The following is a 26,206-nucleotide window of genomic DNA, read 5'->3' on the forward strand; positions in this document are numbered from 1 at the left end:
AAAAAAGTAAAAAGAATAAAAGTCCTATATAAAAAAAAAAATGTTTAAGGCCACCATCCCCACGTTTACACACATATAAACGTAAATACGCGCCTGGTGCACCAGCGCGCAAAAACGACAATTGCGCTACACACGTTACATATTGCCGCGAACGCCGCAGTGAGAGCAATCATTTTAGGGCCATCAATCACTGATAACACTAAACTGATGAGCGTTAAAAGGTTTTATGGCGTTGCCTATGACCAATTTTGGGTATTATCGTTTATTGAGGTTTAGCGCGCGCACGCAATTTTAACGCTTGACATGTTTGGTGTCTTTTTACCCGACGTGACCCCGTCTTTTATATTTTAACAAAAAATTGGGTAATAATAAATGTTTTATCATTTAATATAGGGGAAATTATTTTATTTTTTTAATTTCGGTAATTTTTCCTTAATATAGTAAAAAATAAAAACCGCAGTGGTGATTAAATACCACCAAAAGACAGTTCAATCTGTCCCTAAAAAATGGTATAAAATGTATTTCAGTACAGTGTTGCATGACGGAATAAACTGGAGATTGTTCCTGTTTGGATGATAATGTTGTCAATGGAACAGGAAGTGTGGGGAATGTCTCCTTACTGAGGCCAATAGCAAGACACAGATATTATATATATTAATATTAACACTGCTTCATATGCGACTGTATTGTTACAGGTGACTGAACTCATACAAGGGAACGATACACCCACTCTGCTATACAACACGTCTGTACCACCGTATACACATCTGATCAACCAGCTAAAGTCATTTACAGAATACAATATTAGTGTTTCCTGCAGGAATGAAGTAGGCTGGTCATTATCGAGCCCATGGATTGTGGCCAAAACTGCTGAAGGAGGTAAGAGCTATACAAATTATGGTCAGTTTCAGGGCCAGTATTGACAGGCTTTTGTTGAAATACAGCTCAAATACAGGAAGTAAAAGGAGGTCAACTGCAGGTCAAATACTCACCGAATTCTGAATGATCTCAGAAACACCGTAACCAGTTGCCGTCCGCCCGTTGAAAAAAAACCGTACGGACGGCACTGCGGCATTAGCGGGTTGCCGTCTCCAGACAGCATTTTTTTCCTGCTCGCGCGCGCTCCGTAGCAGAAAAAACCCGTGCAATGCATAGAGCTGTTACCGGCTGTTCAACATATACCCGATCGGCGGCTCTATATCCAGCCGATCGTGTATATGTGCTGGTGTGTGTGCCCCCTACCAGAACCCCCCCTGGTCTGCTGCCGCCGCCCTCATGACCCCTCACCTTCAATCCCGGGATCCGCTAGCCCATCTGCGGCCAGAGACCGGCTCGGGAGGGCGTCAGAAGGAAGATGGAGGGAGATCAGCTCCTTGCGGATCTCCCTCCGGGCTGTGAATGCAGAAGTGATGTGTATTACATCACTTCCGCATTCACCTGTCAGTCATCTGACTGCTATAGCCAGAGAAAAGAAGATGATGAAGCAGATCTCTGCTTCATCAGCTTCTTTTGGGGCCCACAGGTGACATTAGGGGTCCTAGAGACCCCTAATGTCTCCATAAAGAGGACCTGTCAGTGTACCTGTGCTATTATTTAGGGGGATTGTTATCCCCCTATGTAATAGCAATAACAATAAGTGCAAAAAAATATATAAATAGAAAAAAGTAAAAAGAATAAAAGTCCTATATAAAAAAAAAAATGTTTAAGGCCACCATCCCCACGTTTACACACATATAAACGTAAATACGCGCCTGGTGCACCAGCGCGCAAAAACGACAATTGCGCTACACACGTTACATATTGCCGCGAACGCCGCAGTGAGAGCAATCATTTTAGGGCCATCAATCACTGATAACACTAAACTGATGAGCGTTAAAAGGTTTTATGGCGTTGCCTATGACCAATTTTGGGTATTATCGTTTATTGAGGTTTAGCGCGCGCACGCAATTTTAACGCTTGACATGTTTGGTGTCTTTTTACCCGACGTGACCCCGTCTTTTATATTTTAACAAAAAATTGGGTAATAATAAATGTTTTATCATTTAATATAGGGGAAATTATTTTATTTTTTTAATTTCGGTAATTTTTCCTTAATATAGTAAAAAATAAAAACCGCAGTGGTGATTAAATACCACCAAAAGACAGTTCAATCTGTCCCTAAAAAATGGTATAAAATGTATTTCAGTACAGTGTTGCATGACGGAATAAATGTCAGTCAAAGTACTGCAGCGCTGAATACTGAAAAATGGCCTGAATGGGAAGGGGGTTTAACACCGCGGTCAGCAATTGGTTAAACTGATGTCAAAAGCAAGCTGTGTTTGCCCATTGACACAAGCCAAAAGTCCTTTGAAACAGGCTCTTACTGGTAGCAAATTGTGCTTTGAAATATAATGCAATTGTAAGCTATGGAACTGAGCAAACTAATGGTAATGGTTTCCCCAAAACAGACCGGCAGCACTTGTACCTTTTTTAGTGTTTTGTCAGCAGTTAGCCTTTTTACCCAGCAGCAAGCACTCACAGCAGAGAGCAAGAGAGATATAGAGTCCTAAGTATTAGTCAACACACAAATATAAAAGCCCGTGGAAAGCTGAAACTTAAGCTAGCCATACAGAGCTTGTTGAGCCGTGAGGCCATGAGAAATCACTCAATCCCCCCATCCATGCTAAACCTGTCTGAATACCAAACAGTGATGGCATTTTTTTTTTCCACTCAGCGTCTTCAATTTTCTAACTGAAGTTTGTAGAGATGTGTGGTGCCAACAAGACCACCTATGATTTCAAATTTGACTAATTCAGCCGGAATCAGCTGAAATTCAAGCCATGTATGGCTAGTATATTAATGAAGTCTGGCTACCAGGTAAGATGTTGACCTGGTACTGGAGGCTTTAACCCCCTCCAAAGCTCCATGAAGCCTGTGGGATCCAGACCAGAACTTATTGGGATTCTGAGAAAACAAACAGTTCTCCACATCAGCCATAAACCCTGGAGCCCCTCACCATGTGTAGGTAAAAACCTAGGTCACCATACCGCTAGCCAGTGCCTCACAATTTATACATTGTTTAGTCAGCTAAATATGAAATATTGTGTAATAATATTTTATAACCACCTTCTGCAGCCAGCGAGTGTTGCAATCAAGTCAGTTGACTCCGTGTATCTTCTCCTTTGTCTATTCCTTGGTCCCTTTCCTAAACTTCCCCACATTGCTGTAGATTTTGTCTTTAGTGTGATTACTCCCATAATACAGTAAATATGATTAATTCAAGAATTCCAAATGAAACAAAATAACTGTGCCATATTTCCTGCATCCTGCAGTGATAAAAGAGATTGGTGGTGCAGTAACACAATGGCGAAATTTTCTCTTCAGTATCAGATTAACAGAACTCTACTAAAAGCAAGAAAAAGAAACAGAACTATAGACTTCTTGGGAACCATGAGTCAGAAGGACATAAGAAAGCTCAAAGTCAGAACTAGATCAGAAATTGAAAGAGAAATAACTATGGAATCAGTTAAGCCAAAGGTCAAAAGACAAAAATCTCCATCAAAGGCACACAGTACACGAGGCAAAGGAGCAGACCTGACATCCAGAGGCAAGTCCAGAAAGTGGTCTGCAACCTCAGCATGCTCCTAAACTCCTACTGTTATAGCACTCTGTGGAGGAGCAGTATTGTGACCCTAAGACAGGAAGCATGTTAGGACTACAGGACACCTCTTCTTTCATCATCTCCATAACATAGAGGACAGCCTGGTATTACTGAAATGGTATCAAATGCTCGAGAGACTTAGGCCTCAGTCACACTGCTAAGAGCCAGCCAGTACAAATCCGTGCGGCGTGCACGGCTGTGCCGGGTTGCTCCCGGGAAGGACAGGTGCTGCGTGTGATTGTACGCAACAGCCCGTTCTTCTCTATGGGAGAAGAACACTGCCGTATGCTCACCCGAGCTGCACATCCGTGCGGGTGTCGTACTCGGACGCAGACAGGATGCATCCTGTCTGCGTCCGAGCACGGACACCCGCACAGATGTGCAGTTCGGGTGAGCGTATGGCAACGCACGGCGGCGTACTCCCGCAGAGAAGAACAGGCTGCTGCGAACAATCACACGCAGCACCTGTTCTTACCGGGAGCGGCCCGATACGGCTGTGCACTCCCCACCGATCTGTACGGGGCGGCTCTTAGCAGTGTGAATAAGGCCTTACTGTGCCATATATACCTGCAAAAGAAAATTAAGCTTTTGGAATTTATTTTTAAGTACCGAAATGTATAACAGGAGGAGGTCGGACATACAGATAAAAAAATCAGTAAAAGGTGGTTGTAAAGAATCTCTGAGAATCTTAATCCTACTATGCTCAACTACACTATATTTCCATTATGTTCTTTACCTTGTTCAGAAGGAAGAAAAAAACTCAGGTGGAGTTATTTGCATATGCTTAACCCATTCTACTATCTAAGTTTGAATTCTATGATATGTGATATTATGTCATGTAATATATGTTATTAGGCAGGACGTATATAAAAAAAAATTCTGCATTCAGTTAAATAAAATCTGTTAAAGCTAACATCGAAAAGTAATGAGATTGATTCTTTTTAGCGCCATCTGTTGCTCCCGAGAACATCACCGTGGTACTAAATGGATCACATTCATTACAAGTCAACTGGAGTCAGCCTTCACTCAGTGCTATGAATGGAGTTCTTCTGGGTTATGTGATAAAGCATGCATGGAAAGTCTATGGAAGTCCAGTAAGTGTCATGTTTTTTTTTAAATACACATATGCTTTCTATTTTGGAACAGTATATATATAAATGGGTCATAAAAACACATCCATATTATCACAAAAAATAAAAGACAAAAGGTTGCTGATAAGCATTTTCTAGCACTTTGTTAAGATGAGTTCACTATTACATTTATGGCTTTTAGATCCTGCAATTTGACTATACCTTCTCAATGCAATTACTGCTGACTCTGTGGGCATGCTTGCCAAAGTTTTATATATCAGGCTCAGCCCTTAAGTGTTATAATAGCACTAGTAGTGGTAAAACACTACTACTTTTGAAGCAGATTAAATAAGCATTCTGTGCACCTTTATGAATTAAGCCTCTAAAGCTTAGATCTGGCCAGGGTAGTTATACCACCCCTGTCTGACTAATTACCCCATTCATTTAAAAAAAGAGTCTTATTTAAATTCTGCAAATACTGACCCAAGTCTGAAGTCACATGTCATGCCTGGTCCACGTCTTCTTGCTCCTTCACTTGGAGCGTGCTTCTTTGGGTGTGTGGACACTTCATATTGGGTCTTTTAGTGGGGTCCTCATAGACACTTGAGGAATGCAGCAGTGGCGTGGTTACATTATGACAAGGGGTGAGATCAACACTGGTCAGCGGCACACCTGGACTGCAGTGGTGGATCACCAGTCTTCACTACTGGAAGATGCACAGAATCAAGTGATGACAGATTCAGGTAAGTTAAAAAAGGCTTAAAAAGTTTTGTTTTAATGCAAAAAGAAATTATGAGTAGGTGGGAGCTGGGTGGGAGAGATGGAGTTTTTTTTCAATTTTCCCTGGATAGTAAGAAAATAAGGGCCGACAAAGAGAAAAGTTGAGCCTGTAGTCTAATAATTGTGCTATTACTGCTTACATTTTCACAATATAACCTCTTTTAGCACAATAGCTCACAAACAACTTTTTGAACAATTTGAGTGTTGGTGTTGACTTGTTTCTAATGTTTTACATTGACAATAAGAGGCATGCTGCCATTTGGCTTATTTACAAGTTTTATCCTTGTGGGCCAATTTGTAAATGTTATGGGACAGCAGTTGGGTTTCTTTTACTTCAAAAACTCTGATCATATTTTGAATTCTACATAACTTTTATCTACTGAACATGTTTGCATGTCATATGTCCATTATCTCTTAGAATAGAGGAACCATGTCAAGGCTTGTCATCAGAGAAGTAGCTGATGTTTCTGCTGGTGACATAAAAATGTAGCCGTTGACTAAATGGCTTAATGCTTAGTTCCGTCTCAGAACAGCTTACTTAGCTTTTTCTCCAACTAAGCGGCCAAAGGAAAAATGTGGTTAACCACCAGTAATGCAGTCACTTGTTTTCATTTTGTTCTGAAAGGAAAGATGTGTTGTTGTGTGATGCCTGGGCACTCGTGATCTATAAAATGTCATAATCCACTGTCCGAGAAGCACAGTTCAATAGCTACGTTAGATAAAAGTATTGTTTGCATTGAGACTTTTTGTGTTCCTCTTTCAGTACTTGTTTTCCCTGGCATGAAAATCACCATCCTACAGAATATGTAACCACTCTGTGGGCCGTACAGATATATTTAAAGAGATGCATGATATGCTTTTTTTAGGTTATGGATTCAATTTTGAGAGGTTAGAACCCCTGTCAAGTTTCTAGTGCTGGGTATGTTCTCAATGGCGAGGTTCACCCTCTCTCTCTTTGTCCTGGGGAACATAGTCCCAAGTACAGACAGTGGTGGCAAATCCAAATTTTTGAGGTTTTATGGGAACAGGAGGTGAAGGCAAATCTTCCAATGGGTAAATGTTTTCTGGTGACAACTGTCTAAGAGTCAAAATCCCCTCACTTTGGAGACATCTCCTGCTGTGTTTCTGGAAAAGGAAGTGAAGGTAAATCTCCCCAATGGGACACAGACAACAAAAATCTAATAGGGCTGTTAACCATTTCCTACAATAGACATTACTAAATAATAAATGTTGGTTGTACATACATTTTAAATCTATCCAGCCATCACTGCAAGTGCTATATGCTGCAAGTGCTGATGCTGGAGCTAGATGGGCTCGTCCGGTGTGCACCCGCTATTCTGTCTAGTGCTTCTGTGAAGGAGCTGTGATCTTGGGCTATGAAAGTTAACTACAAGTGCTATAGTTTAACCTAAAATATTCAACTTTTCCACTGACTTCACTGAAGTAGTGACTAATCTTGATATCTCTGATAGCTAGTTCCCTTTTAAAGCTAGGCACCATCTCGAACAAGCCTTAGCTGATTTTGCCAGAAAGCACTGTGCATGTTACTTTCATTTTATCATCAACTTGCTCAGCAAAAAAATGTTGGAACTTCTGACAAAGACCCATTTACCTTTGTGATATTTACAGTAGGGATGCACCGATACCGATACTTGTATCTGTGCAGATACCGAGTATTTGGGCGACAGCCACAGCCATGCCTCTCTGAGTCATGGCTGTGGCTGTCAGAGTCTTGCAATGTGTCATGGAATTTGTAGTTCTACCACAGCTAGAGTGCCAAGGTTTCCCACCCCTGTGCTATAGTCTATGTGAAGCCAAAACTAGTGGAGTGGGAAAGGCTAAAAGCCCTGTTAAGTTTTTTGGTTGTTTTTGTTTTGTACATATGTTAAGATGTGCATATTAACATATGTGCAAAAAAAATACAAAAATGTCTCTGGCAGCGAAAGGGTGAGTCTATAGTCTGGGCACATTTGCACTTTCATTTTCAAATTGTTCACTGGCATGTGCACAAAGTATACACTAATGGATATTTAGCTCAGTAAACTTGAGCTTTATGTAATCACTGTCCATGATACAATGCCTTTTAAAGTGTATGTAAAGTCATTTTTTTTGCTTTTTGGTTTCAGATGGAGTGGGGGAAGTGTTAGACCCTCTGTATTTTTTTTTATTTTTTTTGCTGTCTGTGTCCCATTAGGGATATTTCCCTTCACTTCCTGTCCTGGAGATGCAAAAGAAATAAGAGAAAATCTCCTGAAAGTGTGGGGAATTTCACTATTAGTTTGTCCCCACTGAATGATTTCTGTTCACCTCTTGTGCTAGTGACAACTCAATATTTTGGATTTCCACTTAACTTTCTGTCTTGGTAACAATGGTCACAGGACAAATAGAAAGGTGAATCTACCCAACAGGAACACAGACAACAACAAAAAAAGTGACAGAGGGTGAAATTTGCTTAAAGCCCTCATGTATATAATTTCTGAAAGCAGTGACCCTTGAGAATAAAAGGGTGGTAGTTGCTTTATTTACGTCACACAATTTTAGCACAACATGTTATCACATTTTTAGTAAAACATGCATTCAAATTAATTTTAATGCACACAAGCAGCACAATATGCTGCTAAAATATACAAGATGGGCTGTGCAGAGTAAATAGATGCCTGGCTAAAACAATTGGGCCCAAGATGAAATGTGTGGTGTGCTTTATGATATATATTTTATTTTATGTGAATATGGCTGCACTCAACACACCTGCTGCTGGTAACAAAGCGGTCTATTTATAAACACATTGCGCAGCTATTCACCCTACAAATCTCTGTGATCATTTGTTTAGTCTGAATAGAGGCAAAACAAACATTCTTAGTATATTTTATTTTCAGGTAGAATGTAATATAATATAATCACACATTATGGCCAGTAGATGGAGTTGTGGAGCATAGGAAATAAATATCTATTTACTCAGCTCCTCAGCTCTAGTGTCCATAATGCAGTACTACATTACTTTCTACCTGAAAAGAAAATATACTAAGAACATTTTGTTTACTCTATTCACACTAAACGAATGTTCACAGAGATTCACAGGGCGAATTGCCCTGCAAATTGTTTATAAAAAGTATTTTTATAAACAATAGTATTGTTCCTTACATATTTGTGGCTTCAAATCAATTAAGAGGAGATAGTCACCCGCAGTGGCGTCACAAGGGGGTGCAGCGGGTTCGTCCCGCAACCGGGTGTCACCATTGCAGGTGTGACACCAAAATGACTGCCAGTCATTTTGGTGTCACCCCCCTCTAAAAAGTTGGGCACTCAGTCATGCATGAGAGCCTAACAGTGTCAGGAGAGAGGAGGGGACCCGCCAGCATACCTCATCCCGCTGTGTTAAGGTCCACTCCTCTCTCTTCCAGCGTCCATCACCAAGGCAACATCAGATAACACCTGACCTCGGGACGCCCCTGGTCACCCGCACACCAAGATCCAATGCATCAATACGTCCTTTTCTTGATACACATGGCATCACATGACCTTGGTGTGCGGGTAACTATCTCCTCTACATTTGAATGTGCGCAGCGCCAACCGCACGTCATCCAGCACTCTTCTACATACTACAGTGGATTCCAGTCTGGTGTGCAACACGCAGGGCAGCCATCAGGGGGGTACGGCCGATACCCATGTAAGGGGCCCGGGCAGCCTGGGGGGCCCGCCCGGGTCCCTTACATGACTATCGGCCGACGGTGAAAGGCGAGGAGGCCTGGCCCTAGCAGCGCAGGGCCCCACCATTGCCGCTGCAGCGGCTTTGAGACAAGCTAGGGCCCCATCAGCGACGCTGCTCGTCTGATGTCGGACTGGCCGGAAGTGATGTCACGTTAGTGATGGGACGTCACTTCTGGCTGGTCCGGCGGAAGACGAAGCCATGTGTGCAGGTAAGAGGAGCTAGGAAGGAAGGAAGGAAAGGAGGGAGGGGAGGGATGCAGCCCTGACCAGCCCACCTGAGACCCCTTCAGAGCCCACCACAGACAGTCTCAGATGGGCTGTGCAGCATCTATGGTGGGCTCTGCAGGGTCACTCTCAGGTGGGTCCTGTGTCCAGCGCGTCACTAAGCCCTGCGTCCAGCACGTCACTAAGCCCTGCGTCCAGCACGTCACTAAGCCCTGCGTCCAGCACGTCACTAAGCCCTGCGTCCAGCACGTCACTAAGCCCTGCGTCCAGCACGTCACTAAGCCCTGCGTCCAGCACGTCACTAAGCCCTGCGTCCAGCACGTCACTAAGCCCTGCGTCCAGCACGTCATTAAGCCCTGCGTCCAGCACATCACTAAGCCCTGCGTCCATCGCGTCACTAAGCCCTGCATCCAGCGGCGCGGGGGGTGCCCGGCCTAAAGCCGTGTAAGGGGCCCCAACATTTCTAATGGCTGCCCTGGCAACACGATATCTGTTTATTATGTTCAAATCAAGTTAGACACATGAATGTGATGTCGGCACAGAAAACAGCAAAGTTGGGATTTTTCTCTAAAAACATTATAGGTTGTATATCTATCTTTCATTATCTTCATACTGCAAATATATTCTGTTTTCTGACCTCTGCTTACTCAGAATAGCTATTCTCATTCCCCTAAGTCTTGTTTTTTTAAGGTTTCTTTCCAAGCGCAAGTTAATCACATGTCCCCATAGTCACCTCTTTATAAGAAATTGCCTATTCATTTTCCACATGGTCAGCAAAAATAAGGGAGAAGTATACAAAGCCTTATGATGGTTTTTGGGCTTCAGAGTAATATGGGGAAATTTTACTTTACAAAAAAGGGTTCATATTACTGGAAGGAGGGAAGAACTGAAAATGTCACAGCAGCTATTTCATTAAAGTTTCCAGATTTACAATTCTTTCAAATAAATGTTTTAATGCTCAAATTATTTTTTGGAACAGTAGATCACTTATGAGGGTTAGCATTTTTTCTATGTGACTTTACAGAACACATTTTTAAGCCTATTGTTGCCATTGTACTTGTCTTTAAAAAAACATAATCAATATTTAATACTGGGGGGAAAAAAAAACTTTTTTGGGTGTTTTTTTTTTTTACATTAAAAAAAACAAATTGGTTTGTATAGCATTGTTTTCTTAGTAACATTTTAGAAGTCTGAGAAATGTTGTTCTGGTCAGACAATTATACAAGTCAATGGAGGATCAAACAAGATACAAGTCAAATTTTAGGCATCCCCTGCAATAGGAATTGAATTCTTGGTGAATACTCAGTTGCAAGGGTTAAAGAAGAACTCTAGGACATGTTTTTTTATTACTCACCTGAAGCTCTCAGCCTACTTCTTCATAGACCGTTCCCTCCAACCTCTCTCCCGCTCCTCTGCAGTGGTCTAAGATCCCATAAATCATCACATTTATACACAATGTATAGATGTGAGGACGCTGAGGAAGATTTCAATGTTGCATTGAGGGGGAGATGGAGCTTGAAGGGAGCACTGTGACAGCTGGCTGGCTGGGAGCTTTTGGTGAGTATATCTTTGTTATGTTAGCACCTAGGCACAAACGAGCACTTAACCCTTGCTGTGACGGGGTAGCCCCACTGTAAGGGTTAATGACAAATTTGCTAGAGTTCTTCATTAACAGCTCATTTTTCTCTAGTGGCTCAAATAAATAAAATACAAAAACCTCACCTGATCCTCGATCCTGCCTGACTGCTAGACCGGTCCCCACAGCCTCTGACATCATCATGTCTAATGCAGTCCATTCAGCTCCATCAGATGTGAGGTCGCCGAGGAACATACCATAGCCGGATCAAAGAGGGAGACAGATGAGCACTCACCTTTGCAGGATCGAGAATCAGGTGAGAATATCTTCTTTATTCCAGCTCCTAGAGAAAAATGAGCAGTAACTTTTTACATACTAGGAGTTCTTTTTTAAAGATACATCATTACTGACTGCTTAATATTAGAGATGAGCCTAGGCTTGGTGCAAACACATTTTGCCTGATTTCACCCATGTCCCCTCACAGCAGTGCCTGTCACTTCCCCTTCGTAACCCAATTAGTGACAGCAGTTGCCGGGGTGACATTTCCTGCCCCGTATTATGTATAGCTCCAGGGAATGCACATCCCTGCAACTGGTGGGGCTGAGAGGAAGGGGTGGCAGTCACAGTTTAAAGGGGCTTGGGCAAAATCAGGTGAACTAAGTTTGCACCATGCACAGGCTCATCAATATTATATTAATATGTCCCGGATGTAAAAAAACCCCGTACAGAGACCTGTGCAGAAGCAAATATGGAGGCTTCAATGAGTGATACCCTTTCGGAAAAGGTTGATGCTGGGCAATCACTGGCTTCAATACTTTCTGGGTTATTTACATGACAGAAGCATGGAACATATAAAATCATAGTGAAGTCATAACTACTGATTCGCCTGCTTGTTTCCAGCCAGTGATTCAGAAAATACAGACTGTACTGGAACAGCATAACAGCCAGACACCTAGTGTTTTCAGAAGGAAAAGCCATCAATCTTTCATATTGTTTCAGTATGGGTTTCCCCTACTAAAAGTGTTTGACTTTGATGCTGTCCATTAGAGATTAGGCTGGGTTTGGTGTGAACCTTGTTCGCTTAAGTTCGCCCAAACCCACTCAAAACTCTGACCACACCCCCATCCCCTCCTCTCGACCCAATCCGGAGGAAGTTGTGGCAGGGGCACTCCCCACCCCGCAGCTATACATTACAAATGGATAGGGAGTGCCCCCGCCACAACTGCCACCACGGATTGGGTCGAGCGGAGGGCATAGCGGTCAGAGTTTTGAGCGGGCTTGGACAAACTCGGGCAAACTGGGTTTGCACCAAGCACAGCCTCATCACTGCTGTCCATCACACCATGTGTGCAGCGGAAAATAAGCAATTAGGTTTTGGCCAGCTGGTTTTCTACAGCAAGCATGACACAAAAATAATGATATGGAGAAGTAATTTAGAATGGTAAAGCAGTGTGATCATTTGTAAATGTACTTTATTTGGCAAGAATGAGCGAAAGCCATATCCCTCCACCTCTGACAAAGCGTTCGTTATAGACAAAGTCGAGCTCATGTGTCCTTTGCCTGTCATTGTTTGCTTTCCTACATTGTTGTTGCTCAGTGGCCTTCTATCTGAAATGTCAGCAGTGTTCTGTTTAATCCAGTGTTCCCACTCAGCCTGGTGACATTGCTGGGTAAGAAAGTGAGATTTTACTTCCCGCAAGTACGCTGAGGTCACCAAAGCCATATTCCAACCTATTTTTAGGCAAAGCTAATATGCAAAATAAAGATAAGACGACAGTAAACATATCACTTCATTCTTTTCCACTAGAAAGGTGCAGATAAACACATCAGAACAAGCAGCCTCAAAGCAAAACCATGTAGATTCTTCCACTTTCTGTAATAAAAAGGAGACCAGAGCCGCCAGAACTGGGCAGTGGCCTTAATTGGAAGATATTTTTTCACCTGCACTGCACACTTCTACTTTAAATTATGTTTTATACTTTTTGTGGCTAAGTTATCATGATCCTTTAAAGCAGGGGTAGCAAACCTCCGGCCCTCCAGCTGCGGTGGAACTACAAATCCCATGAGGCATTGCAAGATTCTCACAGACATGACTCCCGAAGAGAGATGCATCATGAGATTTGTAGTTTTACCACAGCTGGAGGGCCGGAGGTTGGCTACCCCTGCTTTAAAGGGAAACTGAATTGGTTTTGGGTCAGTTTTATTTTAAAATGTTAAAGTTGTTGCACAGTAAATCTTTTTTTTTAACGTATATAAAATCTTTTTTTTACAAATTAAGATTTACTGTACACGGTACACCCATGGTGCTGGTTTCACAGAGCATTGGTTTTTTTGCAAAGAGACAGCCCACCAATAGCTTTTTCCTTTGAGACAGTCCCTTTAATGGAAAGTATATATGAAGCTGTACAGAGTAGGAAGAGGAGTGGGGGAAAGTCATTCCTCTGAATCATTTAGCTGTGAGTGTAAACTACTGGCTTTTTTAGCAAAGCAATTAAAGTAGAAGTGCAGGGAGCATTAAACATGTACAGGTGAAACTCGAATAATTAGAATATCGTGCAAAAGTAATTGCAGTAAGTGCTGCAAAAGGTGCCCAAACCAAGTACTGAGTACATATGCATGCTTGTACTTTTCAGAGGTCCGATATTGTTCTATGTACAATACTTGTTTTATTGATTGCATGTAATAATCTACTTTTTTGAGGTTGTGGATTTGGGGTTCTTGGGGTTTTCATGAGCTGTAAGCCATAATCATCACAATTATGACAAATCACGGCTTGAATTATCTTGCTTTGCATGTAATGAGTCTATCTCATATATTAGTTTCACCTTTTAAGTTGCATTAGCGAAATAAATTAACTTTGCACGATATTCTAATTATTCGAGTTTCACCTGTAGCTGCTGCTGAGTCGGCGGTCAGTCTCTCCCAGCAGAGAGCAGTGACTGTCGGTCACCGCCCCCTGCAGGGATTCCCCTCACCCTTATCTGCTTCTTCAGAGCTTGCTGGAGCTACAGGCCGGGGAGGTGATAGATGTAGCTGGCTCCGGCACAACTTTTTTGTTGGGATCCTTCTTAACTGTGACGTGGCTGTGCCTATCAGCTGCCTGTGGGTCACAGGAGTTCATTAGAAAATGTAGTACTGTGGCCAAAAAGAGAAGTATAGCTAATGTTAAGCTTTGACTTTACTTATCTTTTAAGATTAGTCTGGTATTAGTCTGGTAAACACATGAAAATGAATTTAAAAACTAAAAAAGGAATACAAAAAAAAAGTTAGTCTTAAACATATTAAAGAACAATTTTAATAAATAGTGTGCATTCCCTTTATGGCTTTACAATGTGTGCGTAGGGTTTTACTAGATATGCTTATTTCCTTGTTTTCAATATACAGACCTGTAATCTTCTACTGGGTCTCAACAAATAACAAACTCATGGTAGGGCGGGCTGGGACAAAATGTTACTTTTTCAAGATAAAGAAAAAGTCTAGTTCTAATGGCAAAATAAAGCCACATTCTACTTCCTGTAAACTAAAAAGCCAACATACCAATACCATCCATTATCAGGCAGATAACAGACACAGACTTAAAAATGGGAAAGCATCCAAATTAGGACATAGCAATTTTCTGAATGTAATACTGACACTTCACTGGTCTTCTACTCATACTTTATATTATGACCAGGGATGGGTTTCCATCACCGGAACGTGTAGGCATACAATCTTTGGTGCCAAAAGCAACAATAGAGTCATCTCTTTCACACAAGTCTTCTTGTTTTACTGGCCCTATCCTGAGTTTAAACTTGTAAATACATTTATATAGGTCTCTTATCATAAGAAAAATGTGTGGCCAAACTATGAAGAAACAGCCACCACCTTTGCTTTTAATGCCTGCAGGAGCAAGGCTATTGTGTCTGAAGTAAATCTTGCCCTAATGATGACCAGATAGGAAGTGTGGGGAAAATCTCTCCAATTGGAACTCAATAAAATCTTTTCTAACCAAGCTATCCACATCAACAAAGAGTTTTGGCTAGAGTTGCAATTTTATTGAGTTCAGGAAAAAAAATCCATTACCCTTATTCTTTTTAAATTTAAAGGGAATAAATTGCACATTCTAATGATAGGATACAGTGTGATCGTAGTTAAAAACAGGAACTTTGTACATTAGTGCTGATCGCGCTTATTTCTGCAAACCAGAAATGAAATTGGGTGACAGGCAACAGGAATTGTGGAGAAAATGCAGAACTTATCCCAACAGACCTTTGTACCAGCAGTGTCTAAAATATTTGTATTAGCATACATCTGGTGCATATGTCTTTGTCTTTGTTGCTCTGCTTTTATTATTGGTATTTATTACAGGTATTTATATAGCGCCGACCAATTTACGCAGCGCTTTACACAGTACACATTCACATCAGCCCCTGCCCTCAAGGAGCTTACAACCTAAGGACGCTTTTCATTGCACCCCACTCATTTTACTGCAGCATGGTTCACTCCAGAAATGCATATGATGATGTGTCAATGAGCATCATGTCAGGGATTTTATTCAGTTGACTTTAAAGTAGACCAACAGAAGCCTTTGGTGTATCATGTCCTAATGAAAATCATTTATTTTCTTGACAACATAAAAAAGTCTTAGTGAAGGCAAAGGATGGTTATATTTTGCTGCTGTTATCCATGTATCATTGTTAAAATTTGAAAGATGAATGGAGTAGTCAAGATAACTCTCACATTCATCTCTGTAGAAATTTTTGTCCCTGCTGTGCATTACAACACTGTCTAGTCCAGCTGAGAACCAGGCAGTGAGAAGTTGGTCTGCACTCCATTTGAGGTCTATGGGGGGCATGCAAGGTAGGAGGGGAACTGATATAGGGTATTGTTTTCTAAAAGTGAACTTGTACTTTAAAGTAAATCAGCCACAACCCTGCACAATTTCAACTGAGAATATGATGGAATAATTCATAATTAAAGGTTTCTTCCAGTGAATGCTACCTTAAAGGAGAACTATGAGGTGAAGAACTTTTCACTCACCTCATAGTTCTAGCCGACCTGTGACAATGAGACTGTCACAGGTCGGCTCAGTAGATCGGGAGGTGAGCGAACACATGCCGGTGTTCGCTCACTTCTCGATCCTGTCACGGCTCTCTGCACAGCTAGCTCTGCCTCTAGATAGGCAGAGCCAGCTGTCACTCACGCAGCTGGGCGGATCTCGACATCGATGTCGGGATCCGCTCCGGCTGCGGCGCCTCAGTATACCGCAAGCTGTAGCTCGCGGTATACTGAGCTTAGGGTGACGGGAGGACGCTAGTTTTTGTCCTCCCGTTACCCTAAGGAGAACTATGGGGAAAACCCCTGACCCCATAGTTCTCCTTTAAGCTACCTGTATCTCAGGATCTACAGACTGTTATTAGAATATGGTAGATCCCATCGCACTCCTGACCGGAAAACCCCAAAGTGTGGGGGAGTGCTGGAGCGCCCGCAGATGCCTCCGCATGTCAGAAACTGTAACTGGTAGAAAGTCACTCGCACTCCAGAAACACTTGTAGTCAATCTTCTTTATTGACCATCAAAGTGTCACAAAACTTTAGCGGCGTTTCGAGACCGTCTAGTGTCTTCTTCAGGTAAAACAAAAGGGTGAACACCATTCGTGCACAAACGCGGCCCGACTGAGCTATTGCGCCTACGCACTCTGCACTGGCCGGGTCAAAGCAGGCCAGGTCTTCTATGGAAGCAGGGATGCCGCCCATCTCCGCACAGGAGCTGTGTGTGGTGCGGGGATCTCTGTCGATATGGGAGATTTTCACACCCCCTAGCCTACAAGCATGACGGCCACACAGAATTAAAAAGATATGCGGCGGCAATACTCTGAGGTATCTCTTTGAAAGCCTTTTCTTCATGTTGATTTATGTTTTATGAAAACTATATGTAGAGTATGATTCATTACATGCAGGTGGCGGGGGTGTGGTGTCATTTTGACGTCAGAAGGGGAGACAGGTGTTTTGTGATTAGTTAATTGGTTTCACAGCTTTGTATACATATTTGCACTTGTTATGTTTGGTGTTCACACTTTTGTTTTGCCTGAAGAAGAGACCAGGCGGTCTCGAAACGTCGCTAAAGTTATGTGACACTTTGATGGTCAATAAAGAAGATTAACTACAAAAGTTTCTGCAGTGCGAGTGACTTTCTACTGATTGTTATGACATGCGGTTTTACTAAAGTTGATTTGCTGCTTATGCATTATGTTTATCATATGCAACAAGTTTACTTTTAATAATATACATTTTTATTTTTCTGTATAGTTTCACATGATTTATTTTTATAATAATACACAAACATTTACTTCCTCTAGGTTTTAATCATATGACTAATTGTTCAGTCATCGGACTGGCATAGGAAGTTAGTGAATAGGGCAGTTTCCAATCTTGTTTATCTGTTTAAGCTTTGCACATCTGTTCTATACTATCATGCAATGTTTATTGTTATGAGCTTTGGTTTACAGCTGTATTGCTGCTTTGTTACTTTTCTGTTACATTTCTTCCACTATGACTAAACACTTGTATTGTGGCACTATTCAAGGAAAAATCTAAAATACACATTTCAGGACTCACATATAAAATGTGAAGGAAAAAGAAAATGGAGGCGTCTGTCAGCCAATTATGTACCTGCTGACTTTTGTTTAATGCAGATTAGCTGAACATGGGTGATTTAATAAATTTAAGAAGTTTTGGATGTGACTGGGATCAGGCCTATCCGATTGAATTGGAATTTTTTTTAACTTCCTGAGTGAACTGATTTAAGTTAAACATTCCCCACTTTAATATATGGGTGGCATCTAGACAGCTCCCTCACGCTGCATCCCAAGCTCCCTTGTGCCTTGTATTGCTACTGTTAAAGGTTAAGTTGGTGTCAGGGTTAGTTGGTCAGCCAGTACAATTAACATAATTATTATACAGGATTTATATAGCGCCAACAGTTTGCGGAGCGCTTTACAACATATGGAAGATATTACAATCACAATACAATTCAAGACACGATGGTAAGGAGGGCCCTGTCCATGAGAGCTTACAATCTAGGAGAATTAAATATATGCTTTGTTACAGCTACTGCTTTTGTGAAGTAGGTCTAAGTTTTTTTGATTAAGCATTATAAACTAAACTGAAGTCTAGGGACAGGCGAACACCTTACTACTACTCCCTCCCTAGCTATAAGATGCAAAACCAATCAGTCATACCTTTTTTCATTGGCCTTCCTGCTGGTCCGATGGCATCAGGTGTCCTTCTGCATATCCTCCAGTGGTGGCGAGAGGTCTTTTTGTAAACCTAATCATTCAAAAATGCTTATAAGTAGATTACAGTAAAAAAGGCAATAATTTACTGTAACCCATGATCACCAGTCAACCTGACTTATACTAGCTTGGTGTAGTTAATCCATAGAAAGCTGGTCTTTAGTTTACTGCACAGCCCTGCATTTCCACTGTGCTAATTAATAAAGAAAGTGACTTAAAGTTATACAATTAGAACAATGCAATGCAGCACAATAAACAGGAGCCGAGAAGAATTAAATGTTTTCTGCCATGCCATTTAATCCAAAAAACAGAATTTACACATAGGCTCTATCTGCAACATATGCATGTCTGTGACCGGAAGGTTAATTCTAGTAATTGCTGAATATCAGACAAAACCAGGATTACAAAGTACAGTACAGTACATTGCAACATAAACCATTGATGAGTTTGCAGAGTACTGATCCAACATTTATTACACAGGTTATGTACAGTATTTCTTCTCGTGTAGAAGAAGAGAAAAACAAGTGTCATAAATGTACAAATGTCAGAATCGGCACGTCAGCAGAAAGCAGATAATTGTAAAGTACAAACCCATGTACTGAACGCACTAGAAAAGGGAAGACAAATCAGAGCCGCTGCCTGAGAGTGCAAGCTCAGCTGCACAACTCCATCTCCACCATCAGGTGCACTGGGGAAGACTGGGCACTCTCAGGATATTGCCCCTCACTGGGAAGCTTTGCCACCCGCTTGTGACACACGTTTCTGTTTAATACATTGTCATTTATTTTGAATTGTCCACAAAGCTTTGACCTCTGCCTTTGTCCAACTACCTCCTCTGGTAGATCCTCAGCAATGCTGTTGACTTAAGTATCTTCTGTATTTACCTTAATCTGAAATGAGAGATATCTAAGCCCCTAACTACAACCAGCAGATGGAGGGGCCCATCTGATAACCCAGATCACAGATCTACTCTTCCCCTCAGACCAATCCCTACATCAAGAGTACTGACTTATCATGGGGATTAAAACCATAAGTCCTATTAGCTCTACTAATAGCATTGACATTGGAGTTTTGGGTATAGACTAGAGTAGGAAAACAATGTCCTTTCCTAAAGGATAAAAGTAAATATCACAAATGCTAATCAGTAGTCAGGTAATTGTCTCGGATATGAGAGATATACAAATAGCTGTTGCCAGCATTGATAAATCAAAACTTTTCTTTTAAAATAATTAATTGGTATCTGTTTTGGATGGAACATTATAAACAGAAGCCTGACCCTAGCAGTGACTGCATCCTTAATTTTTATTCATGCCTGCCAACTGCCCTCGTGGATTTATTTTTAACTTGCAATAGTGCATTGTGCTCCCTACTGCTAGCCCAGAGTTTCTTTAGACAGTTAAGACTTATTCAGGCCCAAATCCACCCAAAACATTTGATTGAAGCCAAAAGGAAAGATCGCACACTATAGGGCTCATTTATAACTGAGAGCAGATATCACCATCTCCTTTCCGGTCCATACACTGCAGTATTACTCATTAACAAGGCCTGCATTTTGCGGCCCATTCATATAATGCAGGTCGTGGTATGGAGCCTTCAGTTCTTTCTGCTTAATGCACCAGCGAGAAGAGTCAGTCACATGTCTTTGACAGGATACAGTCCGTGTACCCATCGCACTCAGAGCAGCTGCTCCATCAATGGGAGGTGGGTGCAACAGGTGTCAACGGGTGGCTTCCCGTCATAATATGACCCACTTGTTACCTGATGAAGGGTATCCTGTGAGACCCTGAAAGGTTGTATATAGTGTTCTATTTGCAACTAGTACGTGAATAAATACATACTGGACTTGCTTTGGAGTGCCGGTGTCTATTCTTTACCGGCATGTCTTTGACAGGTCACGTAACTGGGCTTTTCTTTTTACTTTACAGGCTCATTAATTTTTATAGTGATCTACTGCCTTTGGGGCTCTGCTAAACATATCTACGAAGTACATCACAGGGTGTACAATTTGTTGGGCAGCCTTAATACAATGCACATAATGTGAGACACAACTTAATGCATGTTTGTTTACACCCTGCAACGTGGTGTAAAAATGCAAACAGGCCCTTAGTGGAGCTCTTCAACATTCATTTGTTTTTAGACCTGAAAACTAACAGAATACTTCATGAAATGTTCCTTCCCATGGGAAAATCCAGCCCAATACTAAAAACAAGATATTTGCCAGCTGGGTGTGAAACGCTGTAGTATCTTTAAAGGAGAATTATGAGGTGAGTGATTTTAACTCAGCCTCATAATCTGAGCCGACCTGTGAGAATGACAAGGACATAATTGTCGGGATCCGTTCCGGCTGCGGCGTCTCAGTATACCGCGAGCTGTACCTCGCAGTATACTGAGCTTAAGGTGACGGGAGGATGCTAGTTTGTGTCTTCCCGTTACCCTTAGGAGAACTAAGTGGAAAAGACCTGACCACATAGTTCTCCTTTAAGTACAGTAGGAGTAGGATTCCATTCTTGGGCAATTGGAAGTTCAAACTAACCTACTCTACCTACGACCTTGTATACATAGATGTTTATTGCTACAATAATTTTTTATAATTTTGGATGACAGGTTCGCATTGAATGTATTACAGTAGAAGAAAAGTCTGTTTATATTGTGTACAAAGGCATGTCAGGCTAATTGTGGATGATAGTTCAGCAAACAGTGTGTTTTAAATATGTTACAACAGAAGACAATTGTGTACGTCTTGTGGACATGGTCGTGCCAGACTAGTCTAAAAATATTGCTTAGCAGAGTTTATTGCACCAACTTCTCTCTTGTATCTTTAGGGCATTGACTTTTTATAACACTTATTGTATGTCTTTTGCACAATTTTGTTCAAATTAGACGTGAAAATCCAGATCAAATATTTAAATGAGGCTATCAGGCTAAAGTAAACTGGTTGTTGGTTGTCGTTTCTTATCACAAGGGCTAATGATACAGCATAACTTTGTTAATAGCACATTGTCATGTTGCAATACCTTAATTTGCTTGCTGGTAGCCCCATTCACACTTAAAGAAGAATGAAAGGAAATGTAGAAATTATCCTTTGCAGCGGGGTTAAGTGTTCATTTTGGTCTAAGAGCTCAAAAAAAGATGATATACTCACCTGATCCTCAGTTTCACTTGGGTGCTAGACTGGTCCCCCCAAGCATCTTCTCCCCCGGGGTCCAGCCGTTTAAGGACTCATGACCTCCTCATGTCTAATGCAGCTGCATTAGACTTAAGGACCCAGTTGGACTTTCCACCGATAGAGTGGAGGGGGAGAGAGGTGAGTGCTCATTGCCACAGGAACGAGGATCAAGTGAGTATATCTTCTTTATTTCATCCCTAGAGCAAAGCATGCTGTTAACCCTTGAAGTGCAAGGGTAGCCCCACTGCAAGGGTTAATTTTAAAATTTCCTGAAGTTTTTCTGTACACTACACACTTTTGGGTGTTTTTTTGAGCATTTGTACAGGTGTTTTTGCAAGCTTTTCAGGCTTGAGCGTTTTATTTTTAAGCAATGCTAGTTACTAGGCAAACAAAATGCTTGAGATACATATGTTGTTGCATGTTTTTCGGACATTTTCCAGACGCTCCCATTGAAGTCTATTGGGGTCAAAAGCTTAACACTGCTCATGTACTTTTCCGAGCTACAGGCATTTTGCTATAGGCGACAGAATGCTCAGATGTGAACAGGGGCCATTTTAAAAAAATGCATTCTTCTTGTTGAGCGTTGTAGTGCTTAGACATTCGAGCTACAAAAAACTCGGGTATGAAAGGTGCCTAAGGCTAGTAAATTTATAGTTAGGGCTGGATTTCCCACAAGGCCATCCAGCTACTGCCGTGTCGAACATTTATCATTCAGCCCCTTAGGCCCCGTTCACACTCCGCGATATGCAAATCGCGCGATTGTCGTGCGATTTGCATTTTGCCCGATATCGCGAGATTTGCCGCGCGATATCGCGCAAATGCTTGCATTGAGCAAGCTTGAATCGCGGATAAATCCGCTCCAAAAAGGGTCCTGCTGTAGCGACACACGACCCACGACAGCAGGACCCTTTGCCCCATTGAGAAGCATTGGGGAGCGATATCGCGCGGTAATTTGCCGCGATATCGCGGGAATTACCGCGCGATAAATCGCTAAGTGTGAACGGGGCTTTAAAGTCTAAGTAAGAGTGTTTTACTGTGAATATACAGTATTTGTTGGCATACTTGGGGATCAGAACTTTTTTCAGTTTGCAATTAGTGTTTTATTTTATTTTTTTCAGAATAAAACATATCATGAGACCTCCAATTCAACTGCAGCCATTATTTCCATTAAAGCTACAAATGCCACTTGTACCGTGCATGTAGCTTGCTACACAGCAGGAGGCGTTGGGCCATACAGTGAAACGGTGCAGCTTGTTATTCCAGGTGATGGTGAGAGCCTTTTATATTATTTTTATAGTCAATATCTGGTGCTAAACAACTGTTGTTCTATAGCAGTGTTTCTTAAACTGGATCAGGACTCAAACTGGGTTGCAGATGTGTTTGGGATGGGTCGCCACTGGACTTTGTATCCAAGAGCAAATGATCAGATCAAGTGAGAGCACACTAACTATGACTGACATTATAGATGCATTCAGGGAACTAGAAGGGGAGTGGGGGTTGTGTTAATGAGGGAATTACATAGTCAAGGTTATAGCGAGGAAAGACCCGGTAATAGTTTGAAGTGTCTAGTACTACTAACTTCAAATACAATGCAGATCCTATGTCTCTTGACTCTGTCACTCTTTATTAGGAGTCCCTAGACACACTCACATTTCAGGAAGTGCCCTGGTATTCTTCAGGAGGAATTCCAGAAAACAGTAGATTTTTCAGGGGACTGCTTACACACAATTAACATTATAACATGTTTCAGTTCTGTTCCAATTTTATAGTAAGGTGGTAAGCACCAAAAAAACAGTGTTCCATCTGTGGAAGAGTAAAGCTGACCATATACAGTACATTTATTTTTTTAATTTTTGTTCAGCCTGTGAGCTAAACGAAAAACACATAACAAATTCCTCCACCCACGCTAAACAGCGTAGTTGGACGAATCCCGCTTTGTCCTTTGTATTCTGACAGCGGTGGTGTGTCACTGTCAGAATATCCTGAAAAGTGACGGCAGCTGTCTGTGTCATTGTTTGCCTAAAGATTTCCCATGCGGCTCCTCGATTTTTCTGATGTCGGGCAGAAGTGTGTTGTCATTGGCACCCTCTGCATGAATTTTGGTCGGTTAATGATGAACTTCACAGAGTGTGTGGCCAGCTATAGTTATTTTGAGGCAGAATCAGCTTGTCCAACAGTATCTGTGGGTAGCTAGCATCTAGCTGCCACCAGTTTAAGCATTGTTCTGCACTAGTTCTCATTTGCTGTCCTCCCCTCTCACGACTTATTATTAATGCAGAGCAGCATTAATTACTGTGTCTGTGAAGGTTCTCATTCATCCAGGTCATGGTATATCTGTAAAAAATAAATCAAGCCAACTGGACTTGCCGTATTTTTTTTTCTTAAGGTGTTTCGCTGGTCATCTCACTAGCTTTCCCAATTCAGTATGACTTCTAGAAAAATCAACATAAGCTGTTAAATATAACCAGCATGGGGTCAGAGACCTCATGGAAGTAAAGTGTTGATTGCATTTACATAATTAGAGCTAGCAGGTGTTATTAACCCACCCAGAGAGAGGTGTTAAATCAGTATTGTATGTTGCAGACAAGTGATGTCTCACCCCCCTCGCCCGACCTCGATTCAAGCCTTCTCATTTTTACATAAAAGTCACTCCTTTGAAGACAGTCAAGTACGCATCCTGAGAACTAGTTTAAGCCTTTTAGCCTCTTTCAGGCCATTTATGTAAAAATGGGGAAGCCAAGCTTGAATAGGGGCAAGGAGTGGTAGCTCCAATTATGCCAATTAAATCAATACTTCACCTCCATGAGGTCTCTGAACCCATGCTGGTTATGTTTAACAGATCGGATTGGAGCAACATTCACCATATTTATTAGACATGTGCAAATCATGTAAATTTGTTTTGGAGTAAACAAATTAAAAATAAAACATTTTAATTAATTTTGTCAAACGAAATGAATAATTTTGCTATTTCAGATTCGGAGGTGTATACACCAAGATGGTGACGCCCATACAGGCATGTGACGTCACCCAACCCCACGCACGTCTCCCTTCTGCCAACTAATATGTGCCGAATATGTTTTTCGGATATTTGGGCATATAATAATTTGTTCATTCAGACAAGACGCCGAATCAACAAAATGTAGTTGATTTGCAGCTTCGTCCAAATCCGAATGCACAAGTATAATATTTATTCCCAGAGAATTTTTTACAAGTCATTCTGAATTGAGAAAGTTAGTCAGATGACCAGCGAAACGTCTTCAAGAAAAAAAAATACAGCTAGTTGCCTTAATATTTTTTTTTTTTTTACAGATATAGCATTACATACTGTTTTTGTGTGTTTATTTTGTTTTATACAACCTTGACATTTTGATAAAAATTCCCTTCTTTTGCCCCAGTTGGAACAGTTTTCTTCTTTAAGGTCTTTAGACTAAAATGTTTAAGACCCCCTGCTCTATAGATTTTCAAGACATGTTAATGGCAGGAAAATGTAGGTAATACACTAAGACGTTGTATATGTTTGTAACAAATTTGATCTCCTGCCCTGCAATGTAGCATCAGGAAATACATTCACTTGGTTTCTCAGTATTTTAAAGGCCGTTATACCAAAAATACAAAATAAATGTTTTAATAAGATTCCTCAATTAATAAGAATGTGTATGGTCAATTCTCTTGCACATTATATTTTTAGAAAACCAGTTTGCTTAACAGAAAATAATTTATATTTCTAAATATAAAAATCGGTTCGTCTCCTTCTTCCAGGTACACTAGCATCTGCAACGTCTTCAACTCCGGCAACAGGAACTGTCAGTTCCTTTATGATATTTTTGGGCTCTGTCTCTAGCTTCATGATACTTCTACTAATTATTTATGGTGCAGTAGTGCTTATTAGGAGGAAAAAGGAAACAGAATTTGGGTAAGTTCGAGAAATATTTGGTGCCTATGAAATTTAGGTGAAAATGATGTTTATACTTTTAAACAATGTAGTACACAAAGACTTAATTCTGAGCTAGGAGTCTCCTCTTATAGTGACTTCCTACAGCCACAGATCTTTATGGCTGCACAGATCTTTAAAACTAGTAAAAGATACATAAATTAATAGTGCATTTGCATGAACATTTGGGTATTACATTTTATCTTAAAGTGTATGTCAACGCAGAAAAAAAAAATCTCTGTAATACAAACACATCCTAATGGTTTGCCTTTAAAAATACTGCAGGTACAGAATAATGCCCGTTGATCCAGAGAGCTCCTACTTTTATGTTTCAAATGACAACACAGTGCCTTTGCTACACTAAAATTTAAAATAGTGTTTTCAGCCCTGCCCAGTTCTCTTTCACTACAGAATACCCTTCCCCCCTTCTCATCTCTGTAACACAAAGAGAAATGTTCTGTGGTCCAGCAGGGGATAACTGGACAGGGCTGATACCACTATATGGAATTACGGTGCAGCGGAAGCAGAGTGCACAGGAATTTAGGAGCACAATTAATTTTGGCAGATAGACAAGTACTTGCAGGAAACATGGGGACGTTAACATATAATTCAGACATGTACTGCATATGCTTTTTTTTTGTCCATGCACATTCTGTAAATAGAAATTACAATTACCTAATTAAGCTATTCTCAATATCACACTTACAGGATGAGCCAAATGGCCATAAGCTAACCACTCTCAGGTAGAACATTGATCAGCCAGGTTACAAGACCTGTCCTGGTTGCTTTTGTTACCTTGTGAGATAAGGGGTGGTAGCTGCCTCCACATGTACTGCT

The 26,206-nt window shown here is 41.2% G+C and overlaps 1 protein-coding gene across 1 annotated transcript in view; it reads left to right on the plus strand.

Moving 5' to 3' along the window:
• Positions 1-26,206, plus strand: part of MERTK (MER proto-oncogene, tyrosine kinase) — a 92,820-nt gene that overhangs the window by 43,236 nt on the left and 23,378 nt on the right. Inside the window, exons 8-10 of the mRNA XM_018573038.1 lie at positions 4,586-4,734; positions 22,557-22,707; positions 25,198-25,351. Coding sequence (XP_018428540.1) covers positions 4,586-4,734; positions 22,557-22,707; positions 25,198-25,351 — 454 coding nt within the window. The remainder of the gene's footprint in view (positions 1-4,585; positions 4,735-22,556; positions 22,708-25,197; positions 25,352-26,206) is intronic.

Source organism: Nanorana parkeri, unplaced genomic scaffold (genome assembly GCF_000935625.1).
Source record: "Nanorana parkeri isolate BGI_ZX_2015 unplaced genomic scaffold, ASM93562v1 scaffold46, whole genome shotgun sequence".
Classification (NCBI taxonomy): Eukaryota; Metazoa; Chordata; class Amphibia; order Anura; family Dicroglossidae; genus Nanorana; species Nanorana parkeri.